Raw genomic sequence first — 16,199 nt, 5'->3', positions numbered from 1 at the left:
CTCTCTCCCTATCATTTGCTCTCTACTCACTACTCATTCTGAGTCTATCCCCCCTCTTTTGAGCTCTCCGCACGGCCCCCACGCCACACCCGGCCCGCCCACGGCAGATCAACCCCGCCCATGTCCTGTCTGTGCCCCGCCCATCCCCGTCCATGCCCCGAGCGTGCCCTGCCCAGCCGCGCCCACGTCATGCCCGGCAGACCATCACTACTCACTCTGAGTCTGCAGAGTAGAAGGCCAGGTGTGTTTGTCCTCGCACGCAGTCTCTACTGCGCATGACAGCTTCGGACAAACACACTTGGCTTTTATAGTATAGGATGATGAAAATAATGATATCGTTAGAAAGTCCATTTAATGGCGAGAAAAACGGTATATAATATGTGTGGGTACAGTAAATGAGTAAGAGTATAATTACAGTTAAACAAAAACACAGCAGAAATGTAAAAACCTTAACAGTAAAAAAAATGAAAAATGGTCTGATCACTAAGGGGTTAAATATTATTTTCAGTCTGACATGCCAAGAAGGATAAAAACTGTTGGTTATACCTGAGAACACAGCTTAAAACATAATTTATGCTTACCAGATAAATTCCTTTTCTTCCTGGCAGGAGAGTCCACAACTTCATTCCTCCTTACTGTTGGGAAATACATCACCTGGCCACCAGAAGGAGGCAAAGACACCCCAGCCAAAGGCTTAAATATCCCTCCCACTTTTTCTGCCGAGGGAACAAGGAAAAGTAAGAGAAACATCAGGGTATAGAAGAAGAAATAATATAAAAAGGGAGTTGCCCATCATGGGCGGGGTTGTGTACTCTCCCTGCCAGGAAGGAAAGGAATTTACAGTATCTGGTAAGCATAAAATGTGTTTTTCTTTCATAAGGTAGGGGGAGTCCATTACTTCATTCTTTACTGTTGGGAAATCTGTACCCAAGCTCCAGAGGACATTGAAGGAATAACGGGAGGGAACAGAAAAAAAGAGGTGGATCCTATTCTGAGGGCACCACAGCCTGCAAAACTTTTCTCCCAAAAGCTGCTTCAGCCAAAGCAAACACATCAAACTTATAAAATTTAGAAAAAAAGTGTGTAAGAAGGACCAGGTAGCCCCTTACAAATCTGATCCATTGAGGCTTCGTTCTTAAAAGTCCAGTAGGAAGCCACTGCTCTAGTGGAATGAGCAGTTATCCTTTAAGGAGGCTGTCATCCCGCTGTCTCATAAACTAAGTGGATGACACACCTCAACCAGAAAGATAGGGAAGTCGTAGTAGCCTTCTGCCCCTTACGCTTCCCCGCATAGATAACAAACAAAGAGGAAGATTGTCAGAATTCCTTAGTAGCCTGAAGATAAAACTTCAAGGCACGAACCACATCCAGATTGTAAAGCAAACGTTCCTTCGCTGAAGGAGGATTAGGACACAAGGAAGGAACAACAATTTCTTGATTAATGTTATGGTCCGACACCACCTTAGGGAGGAACCCTAATTTAGTATGTAAAACCACCTTATCAGCATGGAAAACAAGATAAGGGGAGTCACACTGTAAAGCAGAAATCTCAGAAACTCTGCACGCAGAGGCAATAGCCAGCAAAAAAAGAACATTCCAAGATAACAACTTAAAGGTCAACAGCATGCATATGCTCAAACAGAGGCTGCTGCAAAACACTAAGAACAAGATTTAGCCTCCAAGGCGGAGCCCCAGATCTAAACACAGGTTGGATCCTAGTCAGAGCCTTAACAAAGGACTGCACATTAGGAAGCTCAGCCAATCTCTTGTGCAGTAACACCGACAGGGCCGATATCTGTCCCTTCAGGGAACTTGCAGATAGTCCCTTCTCCAGTCCATCCTGGAGAATAGATAAAAAATTCTGGCAACCTTAACCTTGTGCCAGGAAAAACCACACTTTTCACACCAGTACAAATCCTCCACACTTTATGGTAGATACTATGCGTAACTTGCTTACGAGCTTGAACCAGAGTGTCGATAACACTCTCAGAAAAACCTCTCTTGGCTAAGACTAAGCGCTCAATCTCCACGCAGTCAGCCTCAGATAATCTAGATTTTGATGAATGAAGGGACCTTGTATGAGCAGATCTCTGCGACAAGGTAACCACCACTGAGAAGATGAGGACATCCCCACCAGATCAGCAAACCGTGTCGCGGCCACGATAGAGCAATCAGAATCACTGATGATCGCTCCTGCTTGATGCGAGCCACCTGTCAGGGTGCCAGGAATCAGACTGAGATGAGAAGTGCAAAAATAATCACACCTTTATTAATAAAAAAAAAATAATAAAAAGTCCACAAGTCAAATAACAAGCCAGGAGTCAAAACCAGAGCTGGAAGTCAGACAAGCTGAGTCAGGAGCCAAAGCGAGTAGTCAGACGAGCCGGAATCAGGAACAAGGAAAACAGCAGAGTCAGGAACAAGCCAGGGATCAGGAACCAGGAAGGACGTCAAACAGCCAGGTAATACACAGGAACTCTCACAAACAGGTCTGAGACAACGCAAAGGCAAAGCATACTGAACAGAGGCCCTTTAAATAATAAGTGATGACATCACAATTCTGAGACTGCATCCTGTCTCACACAGATGATGCACATCACTCTGGTCATAAAAGGAAGTGCAGGAAATGAGCAGCATCCCCCACAATGCACCATAGTCAGCAAGAGAGGTGAGTAAAATGGCTGTCAGCAGCACATGGCATACAAAACAGGGAAAAACCCTGACACCACCACAGGAGGGAGAAGCGGTAATGGTGGAAAAAGATATGAGTCTGAACCTCCATGGTACTAATGGGGCATCTATCAATTCCGCCTGAGGATCCCTCAACCTCGACCCGTACATTGGTAGCTTGGTGTTAACGCGTGATGCCATGAGATCTATCTCTGGCATCCCCCACTCGCTGCATATCTCTGCAAACACCTCGGGGTGGAGAGACTATTCCCCCGGGTGAAAAGATTGCCTGCTGAGGAAGTCCGCTTCCCAGTTGTCCACACCAGGAATGTGAATCGCTGACAGCGTACATCTGTGAGACTTCACCCACTCTATTATCTGAGATACTTCTCTCATTGCTAAGGAACCTCTCGTTCCCCACTGATGGTTGATGTAGACAACCGAGGTTATATTGTTTAATTGGAATCTGATAAGCTGGGACAAACTCAGAAAGGGCAAAGCCTTCAAGGCATTAATAGGAGTCCACAGACCTTGTGCCTTCTTGGCACCCCAATCGGCTCCCCAGCCGGTAAGGCTTGCGTCCATAGTCACAACCTCCCAGGACGGTCTCAAGAAGCACGTGCCTTGGGACAGATAATCTGAACAGAGCCACCAAGAGAGAAAGTCTCTATACAGGTTGTCCAGCACGATCTGTTGAGACAGATCTGAATGGTCACCATTCCATTGTCTCAGCATGCATAGTTGTAAGGGTCTCAGATGGAATCTTGCAAAAGGAATGATGTCCAATCACCTCCATACACTGAGCCGCTGAGGGTCTCAAGTAGGCCTGGAGGGCAAGACATGCTTGCAACATCTCTGATCAGTGAGGAATATTCTCATTGATATGGAGTCTATTATTGTCCCCAGTAAATTCACCCTTGTACTTGGAGTAAGAGAACTCTTTTCCAAGTTTATCTTGGGTGAGCGAAGAAGACTGAGAAGGGACTCCAAGTGTTCTTCCACTAGACGAAAAGATGGTGCCTGTACCAAGATATCATCCAGGTAAGGCGCTACTGCAATTCCTCATGTTCTGGCAATGGCTAGAAGAGCCCCTAAAACCTTCAAAAAATATACTTGGAGCAGTAGCTAGGCCAAACTGAAGAGCTATGAACTGGAAGTGTTGGTCCAGAAAGGCAAATCTCAGGAACTCGAAATGTTCCCTGTGTATCGGGACATAAAGGTATGTATCCTTCAGGTCTATTGTGGTCATAAACTGTCCTTCCTGAACCAGAGGAAAGATTGACCGTATTGTCTCCATCTTAAAAAAGGGAACACAGAAACTTGTTTAGGCACTTTAGGTCCAGAATTGGATGAAAAGTTCCCTCCTTCTTAAAACCACGAAAATGTTTGAATAAAACCCCAAACCTCTTTCTGCTGTAGGTACCAGGACAACTACTCCTAGAGAGAAGAGATCCCTTACACAACCTAAGAAGCCAGCCCTCTTTTCTGGTCTTGTATACAGACTGGAGGGAAGGAATCTGCCCCTTGGCGGATGAGACTTGAATCCTATCCTGTATCCTTGAGATACAACCTCTAGGACCCAAGTATCCTGTACATCCTGGAACCAAGCGCTTGATAAAAGAGACAATTTTCCCACCTACTCGATCTGATCCCGGATCGGGGGCCGCCCCTTCATGCCAATTTATTCTCGGCGGGGTTCTTAGTCTGTTTGGACTTATTCAAGGACTGAGTCGGCTTCCAAGTACTCTAGGGCTGCTCGGACTTGGAGGAGGATTGCCATCATGATTTGTCAGAATTAAAGGAACGAAAATTAAACCATTGCCATCCCTTAGGCCTATTTTCTTGTAATGCGGTAGGAAGGCACCTTTCCCTCCGGTAACCATAGAAATAATGGAGTCCCGCCCTGGACCAAATAAAATCTTCCCCTTGGAAGGAAGAGAAAGGAGTCTGGATTTAGAAGTAATATCCGCACACCAAGACTTCAACCAGGCTAAGACCACAAAGCCAGAAGCCTTTGCATTTGTGTGAATAATCTGCATATTCGCATCACAGATGAAGGAGTTAGCAATTCTCAGAGCCTTAATTCTCTCCTGAATATCCTTGAGGGGAGTCTCCACCTCAATGAGCTCAGACAGAGTGTCGCACCAGTAGGTAGCTGCTCCAGCAAAAGCGGCTACAGCTGCCGACAGTTGAAATAAAAACCCTGTATGTTAAACATCTTTCTCAGAAAGTTTTCCATTTTCTTATCCATAGGCTCTGTAAAAGAGGAACTATCCTCCAGTGGTATAGTAGTACACTTAGCCAGCGTAGAAATAGTGCCATCCACCTTAGGGATGGAGCCCCATAAGTCTAATTGAGTCTCAGGGAACGGGAATACATTTTTAAAAAGTAGACGAGGGGGGGGAAAGAAGTTCCTATTCTTTCCCTTTTGTTACTAAAAATGTTCGCCACAGGAAAAGTCAGAGGGACCTTCCTGTCTTCATAAACAATGTCTAATTTAGGGATCTTAGGTTCCTCAGGGAGAGTAGCCTCTGGAACCTCTAGCGTAGACAGAATCTCCTTTAATAAAAAACGCAGATGCTCAATTTTAAATCTAAAGGAGGGTTCCTCCGCTGAAGGAGGTTTAGAAACTGAAATCTACTACTCAGAAAGTTCATCCTCTGAAGCTACAGAGGTTAACTCATCCTCGGATTGCTGGGACATAGTAGCTAAATCCGACAAATATTTAGATTACTAAATAATACATTTATAGATTAATAAATAATTAAGTCAGGAGAAATATGTTTAACCTTTCTCTTGCGTTTGTTAGAGTGAGGTAAGGCACTCAGGGCCGCAGACACCACCAAACTGGGCAATAAAGTCTGCAGGAAAAAAAGACCCCTCCAGATGAAGGATTAGGTGAGCCGCGGAGAACTACATGTGGAGCGAGTAGGGTAGAAAGGGTAGTAATCTCTCGGGACCCAGATTCATGAGAGGTAGACGTCTCAGAGGGGTTAATAGCGCTATCAGTATTAGCAGGCTTGTCTCCCTTTTTAGACTTTATAACAGTGCTTAGGCAAATGGAACAAAATTTAGCAGGCGGGCAAACCACGGCATCCTCACAATATAAACAGGAATTATTAATCAGTACAGAAGGAGTGAACCCTTCTAATGTAATATGAGTCTCCATAGCTAGGATATATTCACAGAAGGACAGAAAAAAAGTAAACACTTTATTCAAAAAAACGTCACCTTTATAATACCAATGGCTGGGGCACTCACCACTTCCTAGACCCAGACAGCTAACAGAGAAAATGCTCTCCTTAGGAGCGATTTTCGCAGCACGATCTTAGGAAAAAAAAAAAAAGACTGCACCCGGTCACGTAGGACAGGACTTCACCTGCTATAAAAAGGTGCCAAGCTATTATGAGCTGCGCAACACAAAAAAACTTAAGTGAAACCTGTTTGTTCCAAGCCAAAAGCACACAGTCTGTGAGTCCAAAAACTCTCACATTAAGGCAGTTATAAATAACCCCTTGCTGTTCAAATAATCTCCCTGAAGGAGATATTAACCCTTGATCCTATCGAGGCTACACTGTAACCCTGTATAGCAAAAATGTATATAAAAAACGGTCTTACCCTCCAGGATCCATGCTGTGGAACAGGCACAGCCTCTCAAGTGTGACAGTCTTGCAGCGACGCCTCTGACATGGACTTGAGTGTTTAACAGCAAGCAGTGAAACTAGTCAACACTGATTGCCCGGGAGCTGTTAGGCGGCAGTCTGGATGAGTTTGCAGAAAAACTTTCCCTGCATCTCCAGACTCTAACTTTCATCAATACTCTCACTGAGAGTTTGACATGACTACTTAAAACTCCAGTCCTTTCTTGAAGGGAACATACCGATTACAGGACTATCCAAATCTTCTGACACTTCTCTGCCACCCCTTATAGTGATAAAAGGCAAAGAATGACTGGGGGATAGGGGAACTGGGAGGGATATTTAAGCTTTGGCTGGGGTGTCTTTGCCTCCTCCTGGTGGCCAGGTGTTGCATTTCCCAACAGTAAAGAATGAAGTCGTGGACTCTCCCTGCCTTATGGAAGGAATAGGATATTAAAGTGTTTTTATATCTAAATTAGAACTTAATCACTGCATTACAAAAAAAAAAATCTGAGCACAAAACGCATTTTTAAAAAGCAATAAAAATGCTAAAAATGTTGCTCTTAACCACTTTGTTTTAACAAAAAGTTTCAATCTAAATGACAAAAAATATGGCAAAATAATGAAAGTGCATTTTAAGGTTTTCTACTATGCAGAATGTTCCTTCTTGGGGGTTTAAAAAGGCCAATATGGCGGAGACTGTGGGGATGTAGATGAGACAAGGCAGCTTCTTTCATTTCAAGATCATTTTCCTTGTCAGATATCCATTGGCTTCTAGTTATCAAGCTGTCAACTTTCTTGCATTTGATGGCACCAATACGCTCGCCTAAGATCGCCTAACATCGCTGCCGCGGACCTGAATACGTTCGCCAAAATTATCAAGAAAGCTGTCAAAAAGCCGCACACCAAGTACGGAGCGATGAGCAGCGGACTGTTGTTAACTAACAGTCATCGATCTCGCTGCTCTTCAGCTTATTCGCAGCTTTCTTGCTACCCTGTCACTAAGCACCCACACTATACTATACTGTTTTACCCCTATACCGCCACTCCCGGAGCCCACCGCACCTAAATAAAGTGTTTATCCCCTAAACCGCCGCTCACAGACCCCGCCGCCACCTACATTAAATTTATTAACCCCTAATCTGAGCCCCTACACCGCCGCCACCTACATTAAATTTATTAACCCCTAATCTCCCGCCCCCAACGTCACCGCTACTATATTAAATTTATTAACCCCTAAACCTAAGTCTAACCCTAACACCCCCTAACTTAAATATAATTTAAATTCTAAATAAATATTCCTATCATGAAATAAATTATTCCTATTTAAAACTAAATACTTACCTGTAAAATAAACCCTAAACTAGCTACAATATAACTAATAGTTACATTGTAGCTATTTTAGGATTTATTTTTATTTTACAGGCAAGTTTGTATTTATTTTACCTAGGTAGCATAGTTATTAAATAGTTATTAAAGGGACACTGTACCCAAATTTTTTCTTTTGTGATGCAGATAGAGCATGCAATTTTAAGCAACTTTCTAATTTACTTCTATTATAAATTTTTCTTCGTTCTCTTGATATCTTTATTTGAAAAAGAAGGCATCTAAGCTGAGGAGCTAGCAAATTTGTGGTTCAGAACCATGGACAGCAATTGTTTATTGGTGCTGCCCAATCGGCAAGGACAACCCAGGTTCACCAAAAATGGGCCGGCATCTAAACTTTTTTGCTTTTCAAATAAACATACCAAGAGAATGAAGAAAATTTTATAATAGGAGTACATTAGAAAGTTGCTTCAAATTGCATGCTCTATCTGAATCACAAAATAAAAAATTTGGGTACAGTGTCCCTTTAACTATTTAATACCTATCTAGTTAAAATATATACAAAAGTACCTGTAAAATAGAACCTAACCTAAGTTACAATTACACCTAACACTACACTATCATTAAATTAATTCCATAAATTAATTACAATTACATAAAATTAACTGAAGTTCAAAAACAAACAAACACTAAATTACAGAAAATAATAAAATAATTACAAGAATTTAAAACTAATTACACCTACTCCCCCTAATAAAATAAAAAAAGCCACCCAAAATAATAAAAATTCCCGCCCTATACTAAATTACAAATAGCCCTTAGGGCCTTTTGCGGGGCATTGCCCCAAAGTAATCAGCTCTATTACCTGTAAAAAAAAAAGACAATACCCCCCCCCCCCAACATTACAACCCACCACCCACACACCCAATCCTACTCTAAAACCCACCCAATCCCCCCTTAATAAAACCTAACACTACCCCCCTGAAGATCACCCTACCTTGAGACGTCTTCACCCAACTGGGCAGAAGTGGTCTCCAGAGGGTCCGAAGTCTTCATCCTCTCCGGGCAAAAGAGGTCCTCCAGACGGGCAGAAGTCTTCACCCAGGCGGCATCTTCTATCTTCATCCATCCGGAGCGGAGCGGGTCCATCTTCAAGACATCCGACGCGGAGCATACTTCCAGGCCGACGACTACCCGATGAATGAATATTCCTTTAACCTCTTAAGGACATATGACGGAATTTTTCCGTCATAAAACAATTGAGCAAACAGAAAGCTGTGTCCTTAAAGGGTTAAATGACTTCATCCAAGATGGCGTCCCTTGAATTCCGATTGGCTGATAGAATTCTATCAGCCAATCGGAATTAAGGTAGGAAAAATCCTATTGGCTGATGCAATCAGCCAATAGGATTGAAGTTCAATCCTATTGGCTGATCCAATCAGCCAATAGGATTGAGCTTGCATTCTATTGGCTGATTGGAACAGCCAATAGAATGCAAGCTCAATCCTATTGGCTGATTGGATCAGCCAATCGGATTTTTCCTACCTTAATTCCAATTGGCTGATAGAATTCTATCAGCCAATCGGAATTCAAGGGACGCCATCTTGGATGACGTCATTTAAAGGACTATTCATTTGTCAGGTAGTTGTCGGCCTGGAAGGATGCTCCGCGTCGGATGTCTTGAAGATGGACCCGCTCCGCTCCGGATGGATGAAGATAGAAGATGCCACCTGGATGAAGACTTCTGCCCGTCTGGAGGACCTCTTCTGCCCGGATAGGATGAAGACTTCGGACCCTCTGGAGGACCACTTCTGCCCGGTTGGGTGAAGACGTCTCAAGGTAGGTTGATCGTCAGGGGGGTAGTGTTAGGTTTTATTAAGGGGGGATTGGGTGGGTTTTAGAGTAGGGTTGGGTGCGTGGGTGGTGGGTTGTAATGTTGGGGGGGGGGTATTGTCTTTTTTTTTTTTTTACAGGTAATAGAGCTGATTACGTTGGGGCAATGCCCCGCAAAAGGCCCTTTTAAGGGCTATTTGTAATTTAGTATAGGGTGGGGATTTTTATTATTTTGGGGGGCTTTTTTATTTTATTAGGGGGATAAGATTAGGTGTAATTAGTTTAAATTATTTTATTATTTTCTGTAATTTAGTGGGGGGGGGGTTGTACTTTAGTTAATTTTATTTAATTGTAATTAATTTATTATAATTTAGGGAATCAATTTAATTATAGTGTAGTTTTAGGTGTAATTGTAACTTAGGTTAGGTTTTATTTTACAGGTACTTTTGTATTTATTTTAACTAGGAAGTTATTAAATAGTTAATAACTATTTAGTAACTATTCTACCTAGTTAAAATAAATACAAACTTGCCTGTAAAATACATATAAACCCTAAGCTAGCTACAATTAGTTATATTGTAGCTATCTTATGGTTTATTTTATAGGTAAATATTTAGTTTTAAATAGGAATAATTTTGTTAATGCTAGGAATTTTATTTAGATTTATTTAAATTATATTTGGGGGGTTAGGGTTAGACTTAGGTTTAGGGGTTAATAAATTTAATGTAGGTGGCAGCGGTGTAGGGGGGTCAGATTAGGGGTTATTAAATTTAATGTAGGTGGCGGCGGTGTAGAGGGGTCAGATTAGGGGTTAATAAATTTAAATGTAGGTGGCGGCGGTGTAGGGGGGTCAGATTAGGGGTTAATAAATTTAATGTAGGTGGCGGTGGGCTCCGGGAGCGGCGGTTTAGGGGGTTAAACACTTTATTTAGTTGCGGCGGGCTCTGGGAGCGGCGGTTTAGGGGTTAATAAGTATAATGTAGGTGGCGGCGGTGTAGGGGGCGGGAGATTAGGGGTGCTTAGACTCGGGGTACATGTTAGGTGTAGACGTTCCCATAGGAATCAATGGGATATCGAGCAGCAGCGAACATGAGCTTTCGCTGCTGTCAGACTCCCATTGATTCCTATGGCATCCGCCGCTTCCAGGGCGGTGGATTGAAAACCAGGTACGCTGGGCTGGAATAGTGGCGAGCATACCTGCTAGTTTTTTGATAACTTCCAAAAGTAGTCAGATTGTGCCGAACTTGCGTTCGGAACATCTGTAGTGACGTAACCATCGATCTGAGTCCGGCGGATTGTATGTTACGTCACTATATTCTACTTTTGCCAGTTTGTAGGGTTTGATAACTACGGCGAATCAGACTCGCCACAAATACGCTGCGGAATTCCAACGTATTTGCGGTTGACAGCTTGATAAATAGAGGCCATTGTCTCTAACCTAGAAATGTATTTGTAGAAAAGGTAGCAGCAATTAAGCAAAAGGTGTTTTGCAACAAATACCTTTTCTCAAGTATTTCTTTGTTTCTTCTCCCATTTCCCATTTATTTCTCCTCATCTTATTCTACCTTTCACTTTATCTCTCAGTGCTAAATTCTCCTTTTACCATTAATGTCTATGGGATTGATCACAATTTTGCTGCAATAATTTGTGACAGGACTGGTAAATACCAGTAAATCATTTTGCAAATAATTGTGTCTCTCTCGAAGGATCAAAATGATGTTGTGGCAAAAACAACCAAACCCCTAATAGACAGTTCTCAATAAAATGGCTTTCCGCTACTTTATATGAGAAGTCTAAAAAGCATTTTTATGAGCTTCATAACAACCTCTTGATACAAGTGCTTCATAACAGCAGCAGCAGGTATAAAGGAAATGTGTTTAGGTCAAAGGAAGATGGGTTAACAACTGCACCTATAGGTGTCAGCGTTTCATCAACAATTAGCCCATTAACCCTAAACATACAGGCCACTATGCCTTAAATAATCCTTTACCTCCAGAACCCCAAAATAAGCATTAAACCTAATTATGACCCCTCACTTTAATAATTCTATATCACATGTCCCACTGTTGTTAACCCTAATTGGCCAGGTGCTACCCCTTAAATTAACTTATTACTCTCTCTAGACCAGTTTAAACATATTATCCCTTACAGCAAACCTACCAGCACAAGAGCTTCCTAGAGGACCCCAATCAAAACAATATAATTGTAAACAAAATAAAATCTTACATAAAAGGTTGTATAAGTTTTAAGAAAAAATATAAGCTGTCAGTTTCTCTACATAAGATTGATATTTGGTTGTCTTATACTAGCTAGAGCTGAGAATTATTGTGCTGCATTTTGGGCAATAATTGTTAGATTTTTTTTTCTTTATAAATTTAGCTATATTAAAATATATAGCAAGTTAGGGCTAAAGAGTACAACTCTAACTGAAAATCGTTGGATAACTAGAATTTAATATTTGACAGTGAGAGACACTTGTATAAAATATTGTAGCAGTTTGGACAAACAATTATACCAGGGCTCAAAATGTCCAATAGCCAGTAGCCATTGGTGAGTGGAAATGTTACAGTGGCAAGTAAAAGTTAGTGAGGGATGGTCTACAAATATTATCTAAAGTGATATTATACAGTGGGGCAAAAAAGTATTTAGTCAACCACCAATTGTGCAAGTTCTCCCACTTAAGAAGATGAGAGAGGCCTGTAATTTTCATCATAGGTATACCTCAACTATGAGAGACAAAATGTGGAAACAAATCCAGACAATCACATTGTCTGATTTGGAAAGAATTTATTTGCATATTATGGTGGAAAATAAGTATTTGGTCACCTACAAACAAGCAAGATTTCTGGCTCTCACAGACCTGTATCTTCTTCTTTAAGAGGCTCCTCTGTCCTCCACTCATTACCTGTATTAATGGCACCTGTTTGAACTTGTTATCAGTATAAAAGACACCTGTCCACAACCTCAAACAGTCACATTCCAAACTCCACTATGGTGAAGACCAAAGAGCTGTCGAAGGACACCAGAAACAAAATTGTAGACCTGCACCAGGTTGGGAAGACTGAATCTGCAATAGGCAAGCAGCTTGGTGTGAAGAAATCAACTGTGGGAGCAACAATTAGAAAATGGAAGACATACAAGACCACTGATAATCTCCATCGATCTGGGGCTCCACGCAAGATCTCACCCCGTGGGGTCAAAATGATCACAAGAACGGTGAGCAAACATCCCAGAACCACACAGGGGGACCTAGTGAATGACCTGCAGAGAGCTGGGACCAATATAACAAAGGCTACCATCAGTAACACACTACGCCGCCAGGGACTCAGATCCTGCAGTGCCAGACGTGTCCCCCTGCTTAAGCCAGTAGATGTCCGGGCACGTCTGAAATATGCTAGAGAGCATTTGGATGATCCAGAAGTGGATTGGGAGAAAGTCATATGGTCAGATGAAACCAAAGTAGAACTGTTTGGTAGAAACACAACTCGTCGTGTTTGGAGAAGAGAGAATGCTGAGTTGCAACCAAAGAACACCATACCTACTGTGAAGCATGGGGGTGGCAATATCATGCTTTGGGGCCGTTTCTCTGCAAAGGGAACAGGACGACTAATCCATGTATATGAAAGAATGAATGGGGCCATGTATTGTGAGATTTTGAGTGCAATCCTCCTTCCATCAGCAAGGGCATTGAAGATGAAACGTGGCTGGGTCTTTCAGCATGACAATGATCCCAAACACACTGCCCGGGCAACGGAGTGGCTTCGTAAGAAGCATTTCAAGGTCCTGGAGTGGCCTAGCCAGTCTCGAGATCTTGACCCCACAAAAAAACTTTGGAGGGAGTTGAAAGTCCGTGTTGCCCAGCGACAGCCCCAAAACATCACTGCTTAGAGGAGATCTGCATGCAGGAATGGGCCAAAATACCAGCAACAGTGTGTGACAATATTGTGAAGACTTACAGAAAACGTTTGACCTCTGTCATTGCCAACAAAGGATATATTACAAAGTATTGAGATGAACTTTTGATATTGACCAAATACTTATTTTCCACCATAATTTGCAAATAAATTCTTTCCAAATCATACAATGTGATTGTCTGGATTTGTTTCCACATTTTGTCTCTCATAGTTGATGTATACCTATGCTGAAAATTACAGGCCTCTCTCATCTTCTTAAGTGGGAGAACATGCACAATTGGTGGCTGACTAAATACTTTTTTGCCCCACTGTATATCCATGAAAAGGCAAGGATATCTTATTACTCTAGGGTTATAGGGACCCCATTAGTGCTTAGACTGTTATTTCTGAGAGGGTAAAATGGGGCAGAGAGAGATTGGAGAGGAAAAGTAGAGAAAAATATAGCATTAAGAAAGAGTGGAGAAAAAAAAAGGAGTTAAGAGAGAGAAGAGAGAAAGAGTGTAAAGAGAAGATACAGCCTGAGAGAGAAGGGAGGGGGTAAAAGAGAGACTGAAGAGAGGAGGGAGTGGAGAAAGATAGATGAGAGATGATCATTATAAAACAATTTTTCCAGGTCTGCTATGACCTCACATTTATGTCAACAGTCTCTGCTTTCTCTCCGTTTTCTGTCCAGCTGTTGCCTTCCCCAGAACCCTAGTTGATGTTGCTAACTGCTATGCACTTCATTTTGTTAATTTATTACTGTTTGTATAGTATTTAATTTATGGTATAAAACAAAAATAATATTAAAATGACTGCACAATAAGGTGTTTCACATTGGCTAAACATATGCAAAGAGGGGTTGGGTTAGTGGGTGTGGTATTTTTGGGTAGTGGGTGGGATCAAGAGTGGAGAGTAGTAACATTTTGGGCTGGCTTATAGCTTAGGGCTTGAAATTTTGAGCCCTGATTATACTACAACCTGGTAGCGGTATGTCCAGTTTCCCACAAAGGTACCAAGAAGCACAATATATTTTGTTAATAGCGCATTACAGGCTGAAGCCTAAAGTGGAGGTTATAAATAAAATTGTATATTCTATAAACAGCAGTGGACTTTTTCCTGTAAAATTAAACACTGATTGGACAATTATGCATTTAATAAAGCTTCAGTTACTGCAATTTACATTTAATTTAATTCTTACTTGTTATATGTACAATTTATGCTTGGTTCATTAAGTGTTGCAACTGTAGGGATGGGTAGAAGGGTCTTTCCAGATAAAAGACCTTTTACAACGTGTATCTTATTCTTCATATATTCCACATGATGCTCCATGTCTTGTGAAACAAAATACGGCAAAGACTTGTGATTTTTCTTATTAGCAAGAACAGGCACCAAGACCTAAAGAAAGGAAACACAGTAATTATAATAGGAGAATAAAAAATCTGTTATTGCAATGATAATTTTCTCACTTAATCTTTATATATACACTAGCACTACCTGAGTGTTTCACAATTTGTGAGTACATCAATTTGTTTTCTATCCTTAGGGAGGTGTCCTTGATTTTGCAATATTGCGGTGCCTTCTTTTTTCTTGATGCTATTTTTTGGGGGGCTTTACCCCGTCATTTTAATTGGGTATAGTATTGATTCCCTTATTTTTGCTTTACTTGTTAGCATGCCATAATCTCCCTAATTGCCCCCATAGCATGTACAATTCTACTGTACAAACTGAAGTTAGTCCCAAGTCCTGTTATATCATTTTCTTTCCTCTTGCTGCTGGACTGTCTGCGGCTGAGGCAGTTCAACATGGATTATCATAATAATTAGCACTGTAATTACATATTCTATAGTAGGGTAGATGTATTATATTCTCCCTTTTATCACATAGTAACTTAGTTATCTAGCTATGTGCTGAGCTCAGTTGTAATTGCTGTGTACCACCATGTTTGTACTTTTTACTGTACAGTTTGTCTTTCTACGCCTTGATCATACCTCAAATTACAGAGCTATTTGTTGAATTATGATTATTTAGCTATGTAGGCATTTATTGAAAGGTATCGGAACATAAAAACAGTATACTGTTAATCCGTTGTCTTACTAAAGCAATATATTTATTTGAATTTTTCTTATACTATTTATTATATCCATAGTTTAAAATCTTGTGGGCAGCTTGCCTTTAGTAAACCCACCTTACAATGGTATGTTGTCATGCTTTATCAATATGCAGGTTACATTTTCTGTTTAATTTATCCAAGGGTTCAAAAGTGACCCCTAGACCTGCTCCAAGACCTCCCATTAGGTCTTATAGACCCAAGAGTGGCCTCTTTATTCACAGGAGGTATAACTGCATATTGGTTTCAGTACTATTCATTTAGCTGGAGAACATTGTAGCTCCCTGCGCCCTCTCTTTGTTTGTTTATGAGACCTCCAGCTCAATTATTATCGTTAATCTTCATATCTATGTAACCATACATATTGTATTATATGATTGTATTGCTGTATGAGTTCTTATAGATAACCTCATATTCAATATGTGTTTCGTGTTTCTAACTATTTTGGAATGACCTCAATAAAAAAAATCAAAAAAAATCAAGCACACCAAGTATGTACGTGACCAGTCTGACTACGATCCCAATTCTGTTTACATTTGGAATAGTAAACAGAGATCTAACTAGGAAACGCCAGAACAGAAGCAGGTCTAGGTCCAGAGGTACAGGAACAAAATGGTCTGGTATTAATGTTAACAAGCATGCAACCTTTTTTGACAGTGAGTCAGGAGATGATTTTGTGGCTTGTTTAGGTAACTGTAATTTGATTAACATACAAGGGATACTGAGGGT

At 41.2% G+C, this 16,199-nt stretch overlaps 1 protein-coding gene across 1 annotated transcript in view; it reads right to left on the bottom strand.

Moving 5' to 3' along the window:
- The window catches only part of DNAH11 (dynein axonemal heavy chain 11), an 851,888-nt gene extending 837,136 nt beyond the window's left edge, over positions 1 to 14,752 (bottom strand). Inside the window, 1 exon segment of the mRNA XM_053715724.1 lies at positions 14,562 to 14,752. Within this exon segment, the coding sequence (XP_053571699.1) occupies positions 14,562 to 14,692 (131 nt within the window). The 5' untranslated portion in view covers positions 14,693 to 14,752.
- Positions 14,753 to 16,199: the final 1,447 nt, after the last annotated feature.

This window comes from Bombina bombina, chromosome 5 (genome assembly GCF_027579735.1).
Source record: "Bombina bombina isolate aBomBom1 chromosome 5, aBomBom1.pri, whole genome shotgun sequence".
Lineage (NCBI taxonomy): Eukaryota > Metazoa > Chordata > Amphibia > Anura > Bombinatoridae > Bombina > Bombina bombina.
This window is presented reverse-complemented; position numbering and strand designations above follow the sequence as displayed.